Source organism: Palaemon carinicauda, chromosome 22 (genome assembly GCF_036898095.1).
Source record: "Palaemon carinicauda isolate YSFRI2023 chromosome 22, ASM3689809v2, whole genome shotgun sequence".
Classification (NCBI taxonomy): Eukaryota; Metazoa; Arthropoda; class Malacostraca; order Decapoda; family Palaemonidae; genus Palaemon; species Palaemon carinicauda.
In genome coordinates, this window is record NC_090746.1 from 40,422,653 (window position 1) to 40,441,026 (window position 18,374).

An 18,374-nucleotide genomic window follows, 5' to 3' on the forward strand; every position below is an offset into this window, starting at 1 on the left:
AGTAGCAACCTACATTCACAGACTGTGACATCAAATAATGTAACTTTTTTTAGCACATTTCATACACATTTTGATTAATAATAACATTGCAACAAAAAATACAATGGAAAAGGTACAAAGGAAAGGCTACAATGGCAATTTTATTTTATTTTATGTAAGTTGCAAGGCTCTTTATCTCATTAGTATTACCTTTAAAATTAAAAACTGCACCAACGAGGGCAAAAAAAAAAAACTAGTAAAGAATTATAATACCTTTATATGTTAATATCTAAGACTTCTGTACATAGTAATAAAATAAAGAAGTTATCAGTCATCTTTACACAATACCAAATTAATTGCATATATGATATATTGCAAAAGACTTTATAAAAGAATATGTAAAACATACATGAAACTCGGATTAATTAAAAGTTAGTTCAGAAGTCTGGCTGGAGATACTGTACTACTTGGGTGTTAGCTCAGAAGTCTGATTGGCAATACTACTTGAGTGTTAGTTGAGACATCTGACTGGAGTTGCTACAAAAGATGTAGAGCTATTATGGAGCATTTGGCCATATAACTTCAACTAAGAAAATGACGAACCCAAAAAACAATCCGATTCCAAGTACGTAGAAGGATCCTTGCACCTATAATAAAAAGAATGGCAGCTTCATCAACAACGGAAAACCTGAGGTAAACCGAGATGAATGATAAATTCCATATTATGCCACATATCGAGAATCAATTCATTCTCTCAAAATAAAACTTTTGAAAACTACCTTTCACCAAGACAAGTCAAGCTTTAAGTATCATAACTTGACAGAATTTTCATTTATTCTACTTCATTTCAGCAACAACCATACATAATTTCAGTGCATACAGTATATATAAAACAATAGAAAATATGAAGTCAACAAAAAATCTACCCACACCCTACACCTGAAATTGAAGGTCTAGGAAGATTAAATCACAAATCTTACAAAATAGGATAAAAGGGCTGTATGTTTTTTTTTCTTTTTTTTTCAAGTCAACTCAAAATCGTCTAAATCTTTAATTGTTAATTCTAAAAACAACAACTCTCATTTTAAAAAATGCAAATCAGTATATGTAGTTTCAAATTCTTAATCATTATTGCTTTAAATTGGTCTACAAAATGCTGGATATATGACAAACAAGAGGCAATGATGATTCAATTTCTTGAAATCTTTCAACACCAGAACTGGGGGTGTGAAGAAGCCATACCTTAATGAAAATATTAGTAAAGAATACTATGAACAAGGCTTTAATGTTCTCCTTGATACGTCTTAATTGTTTGAGTCATTAAAATGTTATGAACAGCAAATTATTATTATTATTATTATTATTATTATTGTTATTATTATTATTATTATTATCATTATTATTACTATAAAGCTATAAGCCCAGGGGCTCCAACAGGGAAAATAGCCCAGTGAGGAAAGGAAATAAGGAAAAATAAAATATCTTAAGAAGAGCAATATCAAAATAAATATCTCCTATATAAAATATAAAAAACTTAAACAAAACAAGAGGCAGAGAAATTAGATAGAATAGTGTGCCCAAGTGTACCCTCAAGCAAGAGAACTCTAACCCAAGACAGTGGAGGACCATGGTACAGAGGCTACGGCACTACCCAAGACTAGAGAACAATGGTTTGATTTTGGAGTGTCCTTTTCCTAGAAGAGTTGCTTACCATAGCTAAAGAGTCTCTTCTACCTTTACCAAGAGGAAAGTGGCCGCTGAGTAATTACAGTTCAGTAATTAACCCCTTGATAGAAGAAGAGTTGTTTGGTAATCTCAGTGTTGTCAGATGTATGGACAGAGGAGAATGTGTAAAGAATACGCCAGACTATTCGGTGTGTGTGTGTGTAGGCCAAGGGAAAACGAACCATAAACAGAGAGAAGGATCCAATGTAGTATTGTCTGGCCAGTCAAAAGACCCCATAACTCTCTAGCGCTAGTATCTCAACGGGTGGCTGGTGCACTGACCAGAATACTACCTACAAATGTAGCCAATATGAAATTCTAGATCCCACGGAGTCCTGAAAGATCTTTTATAAATTCAGAAGCTAAGGAAGCAATTGTACACAGCTTTCACTTGTGGACAATTTGTTACTATCGACTTACTTCTGCTAGTCATCTTGAAAACTACAGAATGAACCTCAATTCATAAATTAGGAGACAATTTAATTACTTTAATGATTTCCTTTGCGTCAATAGGTGTATGAGGAGAGGATGATAATAATGCTTCCCAAATTTCAATAACAACCAAGTAATATTTGTGACTACTCACATTGGATTCCTAACAAATTGCATATCTCATTTTTAAAAAAAATGCTTTATAATTTCAGCCTAATGACGGTACGTATGATGATTTTTTTGATAATTCGTATTTCTCCTAACTATATAAACCTGAAGCTCTTTACATAGGAGTATTATCTCGGCGTTAGCTGAAAACCAGCCCTTAAAGCTTTTGCAAGGTGCAACTACCCTTCGCTAGTTAGCGCAGGGGGTAGTGTGGGTAACAAAGGTCGCCTTGAAAGGTATTCGAGATGGCCTTGGGTAACCCATCATCCGCTCACACCAGCACTAGTAAACAAACATCACTTTGCAGTTGCAGTAAGACTTCTTGGAGAAGGTGATGTCGGACCAGTATGTGTAAAGACCTTCGGGTTTGTATAGTTAGGAGAAATTATTTCAAATTCATCATTTGTTCCGGCACTATATAGAAACGTTACGCTCTTTACATAGGAGACTCACTCCATGGTGTGTGGAAGTCCCTAAAACTGACTGGCTGGAGACTATCCCGGGGTGCCACTCTTACACCTTATAATCATTATAGGATAATGGCCTAGACAATCAGTGCTACTGTAGAATGTAGCAATGTGACTTGACCAGATAAACGTAAAATTGTAGTTAAGCTCCTAACTTAACCTAGACATTGCCAGACTCCACTTTGCTTAGAGGACAGGGACATAACAAATATATATACATATATCAGGTTGCACAAAGGGTATGGTACCCACCTGCAGTTAGAGGAGGTCAGCTTGCAGAGGTTCTCGTAAGGAAGTTGAGCTCAGAAAGGAAAAAATGAAACGGTAAGTGACCAGTCGCTCACACGTTGCTAAGCTTACTTGTGGGTAACATCTGCCATCAACCAACTCTACTTGTCCTACAAGGGAGCCGAGGTGTTGAATGACTACGTTTTGCACAGCCATCACATGATCTAAGATGAACATGTCTAGGTTTCTCTGGGTTATGTCTTGAATGAAGTGGGGGTGAACATAAATTTGCCGTTTCCACATGCCCGCGTGTAACACCTGCATCACACCATGGATATACTGATACCCCTGATGTCATGGACACGCATACAGCAGCCGGAATGAGAGGGATCTGATAGAATGGCTCTCTTGATTACCTGCCTGATCCAGGAAGAAATCAAGTACTTTGTAATCTTCCCCTTATTTCTCACTGTACTTACGAAGAGCCTGCTGATTTGTGGGCAGGCTCTCTAAGAGTAACAGCTGATCAGGATCATCTGTTACAGACTGGAGACCCACAATCCGGAAGGGCTCAAATCTAGGATCAACTACAGCTGGATTTTGAGTCTTGGCATGTGCGCTCAAAATTCCGTATGAGGAGAGATTGCTCCATCGAGGAGGAAATATTCATTTCATTCAGCTTGAAGACGATGCTCAAGGCCGAGCGATAGCGTTTTATTGCCGACAGTGAACAAAGTTTTTCCTCCCTGAGGTACAATATGAACTCCGATATTACTGATATAGTGGCACTGAGAGGAGCGATACCCCAGCCACGAGACCAACAACAAAAGAGGGACCACTTTGCCTGATATACTGAGGCAGATGACTCCAGGAGTTATCCTATCATCCGCTTTGTAACTGCGTCTTTAAAAGCCCTTCTTTGCAAGCAGTTGCTGGATGACCTCCAAGCATGAAGACGAAGCAATTGAATCGCTCGATAGAATCTCTTCATGTGTGGTTGTCTGAATAGATGGGAAGTGTGGGGAGCTCCCTCAATACCTATGTGAGCAGATGCAGAAGGTAGGAAAACCATTCTGCATGATGCGACAGCAGTGCTATTAAGTTCATCGACAGGTCTTGAGATGCCCTGCCTTTGTTTAAGGCCCTCCTTACCAGGTAGAAGGAAGGAACACATAGGCATCCATCCTTTCCCACAGATGCTGGAATACATCTTGCCCGAACGTCCGGGGATCTGGTACTGGCGATCAGTACACTGGAATCTTCCGGTTAAGGGACATACCAAACATGTTGATTGTCGCCGAACCCGACAAAGTGAAAACTTTGTTAACTATCTGTTGCTTTAAGGACCATTCAGAGCCTACTATACGAGTACTCATGGTCAGATTGTCTGCCAGAACGTTCTTCTTTTCCAAGAGAAAGCTGGCATCGGTGTTGTGAAAAGTTACTTACTTTCTCATTTGTGTAAGACATCACTGTATTATTGACGCTCATCAGCACCAAGGAGTGTCCTGAAAGGAGCCGATGAATGTGCTGAAGGGCAAAAAATGTTACCCTCATTTCCAGGAGGTTTATGGGGCACTGCTGCCCGGATTTGAAACACCATCCGTTTACCGTGATATGCAACAGATGAGCCCCCCTACCCTTCTTTTGACACCCACAATCTTAGGTCTCTCTTTTACTCTTGACCTATGGCACTAGAATGCTCCTTGGTGGGTCTACTTGCTGAGACAAAAAGTTCTTCAGCTGCCACTGTAGAAATCTGATGCACAGACGACCGTTGGGCACTTACTTCTCTTAGAGAAGTTAGATGTCACAGCAGCCTTTGCCACTAATATACTGGCAATTTGTCTTACAAGAGGAAAGACGGGGCTATCTCTCTGTCTCTTTATTAATTCCTTAGAGGGAAAGATTTTGCCCAGTTTGGTCCCAATTCTCATTCCCGGATATACCATTTCTGAGGCTGGTTGCAGGTGAAACTTCTTATAATTTACCATGATCCCCAGATCCTGACAAAATGCGAGATGCCTGTCTCGATAGAGAAGGGACTTCCTTGAGTCTGCCAGAATCAACCAATTATCTAGGTAACGGAGTAGATGAATGCCGTTCTTGTGTGCTCAGGTAGACACTATGTTTAAGACATGCATGGACACCTGGGATGCTGTGGACAGGCTGAAACATAGTACCTTGAATCGGTATATCTTTTCTTCTAATGTGAATCTTAGGTACTTACTTGATGGATGAATGGGGATCTTAAAGTACGTATCTTTGAGATCTAATGATATCATGAAATCCTGCGGTCTGACGGCATATCTGACCCTCTAGGACATCTCCATCATGAATGGGTCTGATGTGCAAACTCGTTCAATGTCAAGAAATCGATGACTGGTCTCCAGCCTCCGGACAGCTTTTCTTAAAAAAATAAGCGACTGTAGAAGCCTGGTGACTTTCCAGGGACCTTTTGTAAAGAGTCCTTCTCTAGCATGGTCTGGACTTCGGCTTGTAGGGCCTATTTCTTCACGGATACCCTCATGTAGGAATCTTACATCTTCAGATGAAGGACAATGTATCCATCTTAATATGGAAATTGACCAAGGCTCAGCTCTGAGGAGCATCCCCCTCTTCCATCTGCTCTTCAGGTATCACCCTACGGTGGACTGGCTGGGGGAATGCCTCCCCTAGAGGGATCATCCTCATCTATTCTTCCTACTTCCTTTGCCTTTCTTGGAACCCCTTGGTTGAAGGGGCTTTCCGGGGGCTTGAGCCTGCACTGCTTACTTTGATTGAGAGGTCTTCTTCTTCAGTCCCTAGGCATTAGCCGGAGAAGATCTCGCAATGGAGGTACCGCTGCATGGGAGTGTGAGATCATTGCCCTATGGAGAAGGGACTCCTTTCTTGCCTTCCTCCATCCCTCCGCAACTGCCTCGATGCCCTCCATGTTGAACAGTGAAGGACCATTTAGCAGGGCATAACGCAACCTCATCGTTTCCCTCCACTGGAATTTTTAGACTACCATATCGTGGCACCTCAAAACCCAGTTGACCTACTGGTTGACTATGTTCTCGGTTAGGAATTCCTCAATCTTAGCCCAAAGAGGAGGAAGGCTAACAATGCTTCCTTCCTCTGAGGGATGGAGAGGTCTTTGTTCTTCATGAGGTAACCTACTGTCCCTAACCAGTAATCCAACCATGAAACTTATTGCAAGGAACACCCTGTAACCTTTTCCATGTTGGCGACATCTCCCACAGAGAAATGTACTGGCAAAGTTACCATTTTGGCCAAAGAAAAGTTTTGAGTTAGAACCAAGATTGCCAGGTCTAACGGTAGAGGAGATGGACCATCCTCTACCATATTGTAGTGCTTCCTCCACCAGACGTACAGAGGAGGAAGTAACCGAAAAGAATCCACAGATCGGAGGGATAGTGATGTTCCCGTCACTTGGGCGCTAGCCCTCTTGTTTCCTACCTTGATGCTCCTCAACCAAGGAAACCTTAGTTTTGTTTGGTCTCGGCATATCGCAGAAGAGGTCTAGAACCGTTTCCTTACCCTCCACTGGGATTTGATCCACCTCCCCTAGATTGTTGACCTTCCTTATGCTGGATAGATCTTGCAAGAAAAGGAAATCTTATCCTTTTGTTCTAGGGGAGAGATCTTGGGGAATGCAGAATGTTAATAGCTGTCATCAAAAGGTTCTTCCTCCTCCGAGCTAGCACCCATAGCAGCCTGAGGAGGATCAAGGTCGTCATCAAGTTTCCTTTTGGCAGAGAACTGAGTCCTCAGAGGAAGACCGCTATGCTCCAGTCTTATGGAGAAAAACATTGAGGCCGTGCGGCGTTCCCTTCAAGATTAACACTCATCTATAGAGCGGCAATTCTTGGGTAACATCTTAGTGCCCTTGCCTTCACTCGGATGGATATTAAAGTCCTCGAAAAGGAAGAACTCTCCTCCTTCTCTGACTCCTTAGGTCTTACTCCTTCAGAGGGAGCAGAAGGGGTAACCTCTGCCACCTTGGTAGAGGATTCTGGCTAGCTCAACTTTATAGGGGGAAAGCCTATGGTTGTCTGTTAGAGTGATCTCCCTCAGAGACCTAGGTCTTCTGCTCGCACGAGGATGGACGTTATCCCCTGGCGGGTGAGTGTTTGCATCCTGATTCTTCTTCCTCCTCTAAGGCACAATCGTAATCAATCCCAACCTCTTCCAGACAGGATCTTGGCTGGTAAATGCCTTAGTCTTCAGATATTCCTGATACCTAGAGGACACCTGATGTTTGGGAGGAGCAAGAGCATGGCTGCTTAGCCTCGGTGCTGCGTCTTGGATCAGATGGGCCCTCACTCCCCTGAGAGGATTCCAGCGGGATGGTATGAATGGCCGGTGAAGAAACTTTCTGCAACTGGGCGGTCAATCCTAAGACTGGCTGCTTCACTGTCTGGTGATGGTCCAGAAACCAAGAGGTGTCCCTTGAGATTGGCATGGTTACCGATTAAGTCCCCTGCGACTGCTTCTTTGGATTATGTGGAGTGTCATAAAAAGGAAGGGGTCGAGAGGATGTCAGCTCGTGCTTTTCCTTGTGCTCGTCTTCCCTATGGAAGTGAGCACCATCAACTCGTCCTTTCGAATGATCAGCCTATGAAGGAAAAACTACCTTCCTTTGCAAAAAACAGAGAGAAAGTAGTGGCGAATGGAAGCTGAGGTCAAGACAGCTGAGAGCCTACAAGATTCTTTCAGACTACAACTTACAGAGTCTCGTGAGGGAAGATCAGAATTAACCTCTGGGGAGGAGGTCTGATCTCATTGCGCACTTAACCGTAAGACCTCCTGTAGTCTTTCCTTGCACGGAAACCCGTGAGCCCCAATGAAGACCATAGAAGATTAAGTGTTTCATCAGAGAGAGACTCCCCTGTAGAAGCACAAGGTTGTCCTAGAGTCACAAGGATGCCACTCGTACTTGTCCGACACACAGGGGAAGTCGAACTAACAGAGTCGTTGTGGAGAGGTCGAGACGATGGAAATTGAGGGTGAGGTTTTTTCCCCTTCAAGACTGACCTCGGAGGTGAATGATCCCTCTTTGCCATCTTCTTCAATCGCCTACTAAACCTTAGCCACTGGGAGGACAACCACTCCTGACACACCTGACAAGGAGAATCCTTCATGCAAGAGTGACCCCTACACGCAGGGCAGATACCGTGAGGATACATCTCTTTAGCGAACATGAAGGTGCCCCACCAGCACCCTTCAAGACCTGTACAAACCTGCATACCTAAGAATCCTACAGGCAGTTACACCTAAAAAGAAAAAGATAAAAAAAAGGATTTTTTTGCTTTTAGACTAGTTAAATAATTATGAATACTTATTTTGGGTTTTAGCTGAGGAGTAAGACAACATCTCTACTCCACAGAGCCAAAATAAACTCTAATTTAAGCCAACTTTAAATTGTAACAACCCATATTAAATTTGAGTCAATTCCACAAGAAAGACATTGTAAGCAGATAAAAATATATTAGGTAAAAATCACAGTACAGAATTGTTCAACTGCTACATAAATTTCCTTTAACATAACAATGGCTCCAATTAGGAAAACTAAGAAAATATAGTGACATATGATTTTGTTTAAGTTTTAAGCATTAATTCGACAGTAATCTTACCTGAATAACAGACATTGGCCTGATACCACCTGAAGACACCCTGACCTCACAAGCTACCGAATAATATCTTCTTTTGGTGTGCTCAATAATGCCAAAGTATCGGAGCCACTGCATACTGAAAGATTACATAGTAAACATGAAAAATAGGGCAAAAGTGTAGATTAACAAGCATTATGAGAGAGGGAGAGAGAGAGAGAGAGAGAGAGAGAGAGAGAGAGAGAGAGAGAGAGAGAGAGAGAGAGAGAGAGAGAGAGAGAGATTAACGTGGAATCCATTTTTAACTGCTTTTGATTCACGTTCTCTTTAGAATATATGTAAATCTTACTCTTTGTAGCAAGGTCAGTTTTATTTATTCTATATATTATAAATGGGTTTTACTTAATTTTCAGTTAACTTTCACTGTAATGGAGAAGGGCCACTAACCACATCAGAACTAAAGACTATTGCTTAAGAGATTTATTTTCATATTCTGGTTAAACTTTTAAATTTGTTGTAAAAAACTTTCTTGCACATATTTGTATATTTTTCCCTTGATTCCATACACAAGAAGGGGAATGGTTCATGTGCATTAGGAAATGAAAAAGTCATCAAAGGATATTCAGAAAAACTACAAATTTTGATCCATCCATCCATCCATATACCAAAGGCACCTCCCCAAATTTTGGGGGGTAGCCGACATCAACAAGAAACAAAACAAAAAAGGGGACCTCCACTCTCCACGTTCCTCCAGCCTAACCAGGGACTCAGCCGAGTTCAGCTGGTACTGCTAGGGTGCCACAGCCCAACCTCCCACATTTCCACCACAATTTGTAATTTTCCTAGCTATATAAATCCGAGTCATTTTTATGGGTTACTGCTAATCATGTCTTCTATGACCAGCCAATAAAAAAATTGGTTTGAAACATTATACCATGCTTCGTTGCTGGGCAGCCATAGTGCATGCGGATGGCATAAGAGGACTTGCTTACAACCTCTCTTCACAACACTAACTTGTACAAAGACTTGTAGAACGGTTAAGGTGGGAACTTCGGGAAATGCCTGGTTTGCATAGCTAGGAAAAAAAAAATTGTATTAAATTTTGTAGTTTATTCCTAAGCAGATACAAACTTCTGAGTCATTTATATGAGTCTTCCTTAGGAGGAAGTCTCCAAGAAGTTAGGAAGTATACCTTACTTTCTGAAAGATCCAATAACAATAAGTAATAAAAAGAGATCAATGTGAATTATTAGTGGCCAGTGAAGATGGTTCATAAGGAGGCAACGCAAAACTTCCGATTCTTCTGAGGAGTGAAGTCTCCATAAAGTTGAGAGGTATACCCATCCTCTCTGAGACAATTACTATAAGTAATAGCAAGAGATCAAAGAGAATCATCAAAGAACGGAGTACCTGGCTCGTATAGAGGCAATGCTGCATATTTATATCCAAGAAAGAGAATCTTCGCCAGGGGTGAAGTGATATGAACATCAAGTGTTACATAATAAAAATACAATATTAGCATATCACCAAATACTAATGAAATTCAAGGCCTTCGTACTTGCATCAGGGTGAAAACAAATGGCAGGATTCCAGTCCAATCAAATTCACTATCCTGCTTAGTGCCCCTTATATAAAATGAAAACGAGAATAATAAGATCTGAGGCTAGAACTAGCACGTGTCCCATGAGAGCTGATAACAGTTATTTTATTTTGCTCAGCAACCATAATACCTACTGAGAATGCGTCCTAAAACCTGTATGTGACATCTTTAAGATAATTGTCCGTAAGGTGAGTGTTTCTTTCATCCACCAGCTTTGAGGATTTGCAAAATTGAGTGGCTTGGCGGAATACTAAGGCTGTGGCAAGCCCACACGTATCCCGTGCTCGAGGGTTGGGAATATTGACATTTTCCCTGAGGATATATAGGCTCTTATGATAGTGTCTCTTAAACAAAGAGAGAAAATGTTTCTGAATACATTCTCTTGGAGTAACCAGAGCTCCCGAACAAAGTGGGGTTTAAGGATTGGCACTACCGAGTGGTTTTGCGGAACACTAAGGTTGCAGCATTATCATGTGCTCAAAGGGATGTTGCTAATGATGCTTCCCCTGAAAATGTACAGGCTCTCCTGATAGTTTCTCTTAATCAGAGAGAGAAAGTGTTTCTGATCTTCCGGAGCAGCCAGAGCTCGTGAACAAAAAGAAAGTAGTATGTCCCACATATTTGTTCTATCAAAACACTCGCACTGCCCTATGGGACAAATTCAACTACTGTAGTTGTTTATGTCATTAGGAACCTCTTTGATAGACAAAATCGCGAAAGAGTTAAACCTGAGATATTCTCCAACTGGAGTCTAGATTTGTTTACTTAACCAGAAATGGGTAAAATTGGCAGGTGTACTGATATTATGTGATCGAGGGAGTGGGGGTCCCTGGCAAAGTTTCCCCTGAGGATAGTGAGTTTTCATGTTAGGTCTTGACCAATAGGCTGATCGAGTTCAGGAAGTAAAACTTCACTTCTGATGTGAGGGTACCAAAAGAGGGGGATACATGGTATCCTTAGGCAAAGGGGATAAAGCGCAACGTTCATGAAAGGACTTCTTGAGAGGCAAAATTGGGAAAAGGTCCAACTGAAAATCACCGGAATCTGGATCTCATTGTCAAAATAAGAATAAGATAACCCCAGAGAATATAGTATTTTCTGAATTAAGTTTCGGGGGTGGTGGTAAAGGAAAAAAGTATCAGATCCCTAACTTAAGCCCTCCTGTCTGGGATTGTGATGATAATCTTTGGAGATAAGTCCCTTCCTCCCACCTCAATAGTAGGGGGGTTGTTACTCCTAAAGAACAAGTCTGCTCTCTGGAAACCTTGGTAACAAGGGCGTCAATAGTCCTTCCAGGGAGAAGAGTTCTAGTTATCTCAAACAAGGGCCCACTTCAAGAACCAGAATTAGATCTAAACTTCCAAGAATGATACAGGATCTGTTTCTCAAAATTGTCAAACAGCCCATATTCAAGGAGAAGCAGTCTTGGAATAGCTTTAAACTCTTGAATAACCCCTAGTATAAGGGTTCTATTTGACCTACATAGTACTCGTGCTGTTGACTAACTCTTCCCAGGGAAGACGTCAGTTAAATTTCTATCATGACATGTCAAGCAAACTTATTGCAACTTAGTCAAACAGTGATTGCTGACACCCCTCTTTATTCGGTCCAGTGGTCTTCTTGGGTTTTATCGTGAGAAGTTCCAGAACCGACAACTATTTCTTATACAGTGCATAGCAATTTGTGGTGTCCATATGACTCCCTTGGATCTCCTGGTTTTATACTCCAGAGTCAAGGGAGGAGGACATCGACCATTTCTGTAGTATTGGTGAAAACGGTGACTAACATAGTATCTGGAAAATTAAACGATTCATGATAGGAAATCATTTAAGACCAAGCTTTTTGGTTTGGAGATATGTGGGACCTAACTTTCATAGCCATACCTGGATCGTACTCATGGTCAGTCATGACCGCTCCTTACTCAGTGATGACTTGACTCTGCAGGGTTAACAATAGTAATGATATCAAAGTTTTGAGAATTACCTGTTTCGTCTCGAATGTCCTTTCTTTCTTTAGCAGTAAAAACATTGAGGCAAGATAAGGAGACAGAGAGAAGCCTGGGGAAACTTTCTCGGCTCAACATTTGGATATGAACTATGGGCCTCCTTCCTTTCTCAGATTCAGTCAATTATATGAGAAAGATTTCTCGACTGGGAGTTCTCTGGGTCGTCTTTGATGCAGGCCTCGTCTACGCTTCTTAGTAAGGTTGACTTCTAAGTCAAACTGGAGTTCTGTTATTGAAGTAGGTGGGAGACTTCTTGCCCTTCTTTACCTCTCAAAGTTTGTGAAGGAAAATCTACTGAGCAGAAGATCATTTTCTGCTTATCAGTCATGTCCATGGGACCATTGTTTTGGCCATCCCCTGGACTCTCTAGGGAGGATGTCTCAACCATGTTGGGTTGCGGAGAAAAGTTCTCACGCATTAAACTATTAGCAAATGATCTGTCATTGCAAAGGGGCATGGTAACCTGGGATGAACTGTAAACTTGTCCTGCTTGTGAAGAAATTTCATGCCCAGAAAAGTTGGCACATGTGGTGGTGTAATCATGAGCGGAGTGTACAGCTTTGTCTGGCTGAACTATGATTCCATCTGAATCGTGGAACACTGCAGTTTTCTTTATTATCCTACTCGACTTCCCTATTCTAGTACGTAAGGAAGGAAAGGGTAAATTGAAAGGAATGTGTAATTTTGGGATGCTTTGGGGTGTGCATACAGCTGATGCTGTCCGACCACCCTCCTCATAAGCCTCTAAAGAGTTCTTAGGTCCCCAATAGTTATAAGGCAAACCTAGTTCGTGAGAACGTGTTGGGAATTACAAAGTTTCCTCTTCCAACACTGTTGTTTCATGACTAGGGGCTAAAGCTGTCTCAACTTTAGAGTCCTTCCAACGAGAACATCTTTCTGAAAAAGCCTGTTCATTTTTCATAGTCATGGTTAATGTGCTGGTACTGGCTCAAGATAAGAAGCTTTAACAAGTGCTGGTTCAAGGTCTCGCTGTGCGTAGTCGACACTAGTCTGGGTCTTATGTTTGCCACCTGTTGTAGTTAAGGTTTCAGGGAAATCACATGAAAAACTAAATGGAGGTTCTTGCCCCGTAGAATGAGATTCGTCTCAAACTTATTTTAGGAGGAGACGCAGGAAGGTGAAAATCTCGTTGAGTTACCTGCGACAAGAAAAATATCTCTCCCATTGGGAGGAAGTCTATTTCCCACAGTACTTCCATGGTGATTCCCTTGAACGTCTTTGACTAGGCAAGAGAGACAAAAGGGATGTGTGTCTATCTCTGTCCGGCTCATAAGAATACTACAATAGTCGCTTTCCCCTGGGCAAGAACGTAAATACCGAGATTTACTAGCCATAAGCACTCACTCGTAACTCGCAGATAATGAATAGTGACTCAATTGACCATGAATGAAAAAAAAAAAAAAAGCCAAGAGCACTAAACACTGAAAGGGTAGGCGAGATGAATGTATAAGGCTTGCTCGTAGAGAGGAAGTGAGAGCACCTACTCTTCATTTTGCAACCAGTTACCAGCAGTGTAGTGGTGAGGTGTTGTGATCATGAGTTCTTTTGCATTATGTGCATGTATTATGGTTGCGCAGCATCGAAGCATGGTGCAATCAAACCAAATTCTTTGATTAACAGTTGCCCTTGTAAATGACTCAGAAGTTTGTATCAGCGTAGGAATAATTAAAAATTAGTATTAAGAAGTTTAGTTTCATTTTACCCATATTTATAACTAATTAGACTAATGTCTATATACGGTACTATATATAGCAAGAGAATGACAGCAGGCATGATAGATTTGGTGGAAAAATTATGAAACTTTAAAAAACATTTCTCCCAAGACAAATTTATCGCGATTTTTTTATATATCAACAGCAACAATACTGAAATTTTTTTCATAATATAGTACTGTAAGTCCTATTAAACAAAGGGAGTGTTTTGATATCACACCATTCCACATAGATATAACAGTACAGTATTTACATTACTTGCGTGCCCACGTATTGATTGTCATATATTGTCGGTCCTGTGTAAGGAATGAAAAATATTTGGATTGTGGATGTCTTTCACAATTATTTACCTAAAGTAAAAATTACATGGTTAAATTCTATTTAAATCATAAAATAAAGTAATCAAAATTATATAGTTCTCACTACCATTGTGTTGTGGATAAAAGCATCACAGGAACAATTCGAAGAAAGTTCCTTCATATGTATGTATGTATGTATGTATGTATGTATGTACATACATACATATATATATATATATATATATATATATATATATATATATATATATATATATATTTATATACATACATACATATATATATATATATATATATATATATATATATATATATATATACATATATATATATATATATATATATATATATATATATATATATACGTATATATACATACATACTTATATATATATATATATATATATATGTATATATATATATACATATATATGTATATATACATATACATATACATACATACATGTATATATATATATGTATATATATATATATATATATATATATATACATACTTATATATATATATATATATATATATATATATATATATATATGTATATATATATGCATATATATATGTATGTATGCATGTATATCAATACACACACATATATATATGTATATATATACATATATATATACATATATATATATATATATATATATATATATATATATATATATATATATATATATATATATATGTATGTATGTATATCTATACATATATATACATACATACATATATATATATATATATATATATATATATATATATATATATATATATATATATATATTTATATATATACTATATATATATATATATATATATATATATATATATATATATATATACATACATATATATATATATATACATATGAATATATATATATATATATATATATATATATATATATACATATATATATATATATATAAAATCTAAGAGAGGTGAAATAGAATTAGTAGAAATATTCAAAACAATAAATAAACTAAAAGCCCAGGATACTCGTAAACACAATCAGACCAAAATTGAGGGATGATTTAATAAAGGAAGCAGCATCAAATTGATGAAAAGAATACTTGGAATAGGTGTACCAACAGATGTTTGCAACAGATGTATGTTTTGAATTATGAAAATGGAAATATTACCCACAATAGAGACGGAGTGATGGATATATGAAAATTATTGAGGATTTCTATACAATGCTATACAATAGTGATATAAGAAATAACTTCACCGATAGAAATAATGAAACACCTGAGTTGGTATAAAAAATAACAGTAGAAGAAGTAAAGAAAGGCATGAAAAGACCCAAAGCAGCAAGGGAAGATGGACTAAAAATTGATTTAATAGTAGATCGAGGCTGAACATTACACCAAATGTCTGAAAGAATGCTCTATACCTACAACTTGGAAAAACTGTTTTCTACTAATTAACAAAAAAACCTGGGAAATTGCGATCCAGTAAGTTTACTCTTCATAATATATAAAATATTTACAAAAATCATATTAGGCTGAATAGAAAGACAGCTAGACTTTAATAAACCGATAGAGCTGGCAGGCTTTAGAAGTGACCATATCCATGTAATTAACCAGCTGATGGAAAAATCTACAGAATATGACAAACCACTATGTATGGTATTTATAGGCATTGGCAAAGCTTTTTATTCTGTCAAAACATCAGCAGTAATGAAAGCCCATAAAAAATAAGGAATAGAAGAATGCTATGTTAGAACACTTCAAGCTATTTATACAGTAAGTACAACAACTGCAAAACTACACAAAGATAGTGAGAAAATTTTGATGGAGAGAGAAGTTAGACAAGGGGATCCCATCTCTCCTAAATTATTCACATTATGTCTAGAGGAAGCTTTTAAGAATTTAGATTGGAAAATGTACCAATTAATATTACTGGGAATTACCTTAACATCTCAAGATTTGCAGGTGACATAGTTGTGTTTAGTGAATCATGGAAAGAATTTCAAAAGGAATTACAGAAGATGATAGAAGTTTTCAATAGAGAAAGCATAAATATAGGACTGAAAATGAATATGAGTAAAACTAAGATAAGGATAAGCACGGGATAGAGAGCATTTGGTAAACAAAATGAAGTTATGAAAATTAGAAGGCTACTTTCTCTAAAAAGAAAGTTTCTAATGAGATGGTTCCACCAGTATTAAGTGATGCATCAGAAACTTGAAGCCTTACAATTCAAAGAGCTATGGAAAGAATAATGACGGGATTAGCACCAGCAGACAGGAAAAGAGCAACACGGACACGAGAGCAAACTAAAGTAGAAGATATTCTAACAACTTTCAAAAACAGAGGATGTGGATATGGGCAGAACATATAATAAGAATGACAGGCAATAAACGAATATTAAGAATAACAGAATGGTCCCTTGAGATTGTAAACGAAGTAGAGGAAGGAAAAGAAGTCGGTGGATTCCCGAACTAAGGAAATTTTCGGGTTTCGACTGACACAGAAAGACCATATACAGAATCAAGTGGAGGGATATTTCTGAGGCCTTTGTAATTTTTGTGTTTTCACGTGGTTAGAATATGTGTGAAACTTCTCGAGATAGATTTACACTTTTTTTACTGTTTCGTGGAGGGAGGTGGGGGGAGTTAGAAGAGAGAGGGTTGCCTTGCAAGCAAGGTTTGTTCCAGTGTTCAATTTTCTACGTTGGCGACCTTACGCCGGTGGAGTCTTGCCCCAAGCCACGAGAATTATCTATTTAGAAAATTCTAGATGTAGTAAATCCATATATATGCCCCTAGGAATGCCCCTTTAAAAGAACCAACACCCTCTCATCTCTCAAGTGCATCAAGTGTGTGCCTTCTCAAACGGGATTAACGATTTCTATCAAACATATATCATGTATAGTGTGTTCAAACGTTGATGAATCTATTGAAGGTTAAACCAAGTGTAGTGTGTTATTATAAGTACTTGTTTAACATAAATTTTTGTAACTGGCCCCGTGAATTTAGGTTAAACAGCAGTTTATTTATTTTGTTAGCTGTATGGTTACCTATTTTGATCCAAGACGTAAGTGTAACAGGTACATTTATGTAAATTTCATTTAGTGTTTAATCATTAGTGTTAAAGTGTTAACTATTTTCATTAATTATCAAAATTAAATATTTTTTTAAATGAATTTCCAGTGCAACAAGTGATTGTATAATTTTATTTCAGAGTCTTTATTTGATCATAAAATAAGTTTTTTTTTTCTTTTCAGGTTTAATATTACGAGTAATTTGAATTTGGTGTTAATTCTTTTTGTATTATTGCTGTAACTTTTTATAGAATATATTTATATTTGTAAAGTGTGTATTATTTTAGATCACCAGTATGTTTACCAGTGCCTTACTCGTAATCCCTGACTAAGAACCGAAGTGAGAGGTTGTTTTTTAATATTTCTAGTAAAGTAATCACCCAGTTTTGTTTTGAGTGTTAAGTAAGAGACCTTTGGATATTTAGTGTTTTTATATATTGCCGTCTCGGAGTTGCATTATTTTCTCAGAGCTCGTGTATTAATTTTCAAGTAAAATAGATTTATGTTAAAATAAACAGGTGAGTTTGGAGCTCAGGAGTTTATGTAATTCTCCATCCATAATATATATATATATATATATATATATATATATATATATATATATATATATATATATATATATATATATATATGTATATATATACATTTATAAATATATATATATATATATATATATATGTGTGTGTATATATGTATATATATATATATATATATATATATATATATATATATATATATATATATATATATATATATACTGTATATATATGTATATATACATATATGTGTATATATATATCTATATATATATATATATATATATATATGTATATATATATATATATATATATATATATATTTATATATATAAATATATATATATATATATATATATATATATATATATATATATATATGTATGTATAAATACTGAATGTCTAAAGGTCTCTTTATGTTACTCCCAAAACAAAGCTGGGTGAGTACTATACTTTTTATGAGCAACTATTCTTAAATCAACCTGTTACTTCGAGTGTAAGT

General features: G+C 37.6%; 1 protein-coding gene across 2 annotated transcripts in view; it reads right to left on the minus strand.

Annotated features, from left to right (window-relative positions):
• Positions 1–289: 289 nt before the first annotated feature.
• Positions 290–18,374, minus strand: part of LOC137616065 (glutamate receptor ionotropic, delta-1-like) — a 158,789-nt gene continuing 140,704 nt past the window's right edge. For both annotated transcript variants that reach the window (XM_068345742.1, XM_068345741.1), the window contains exons 15-16: positions 8,639–8,753; positions 290–626 (exon numbers count right to left, since the gene is read on the minus strand). In XM_068345742.1, coding sequence (XP_068201843.1) covers positions 537–626; positions 8,639–8,753 — 205 coding nt within the window. In that variant the 3' untranslated portion in view covers positions 290–536. The remainder of the gene's footprint in view (positions 627–8,638; positions 8,754–18,374) is intronic.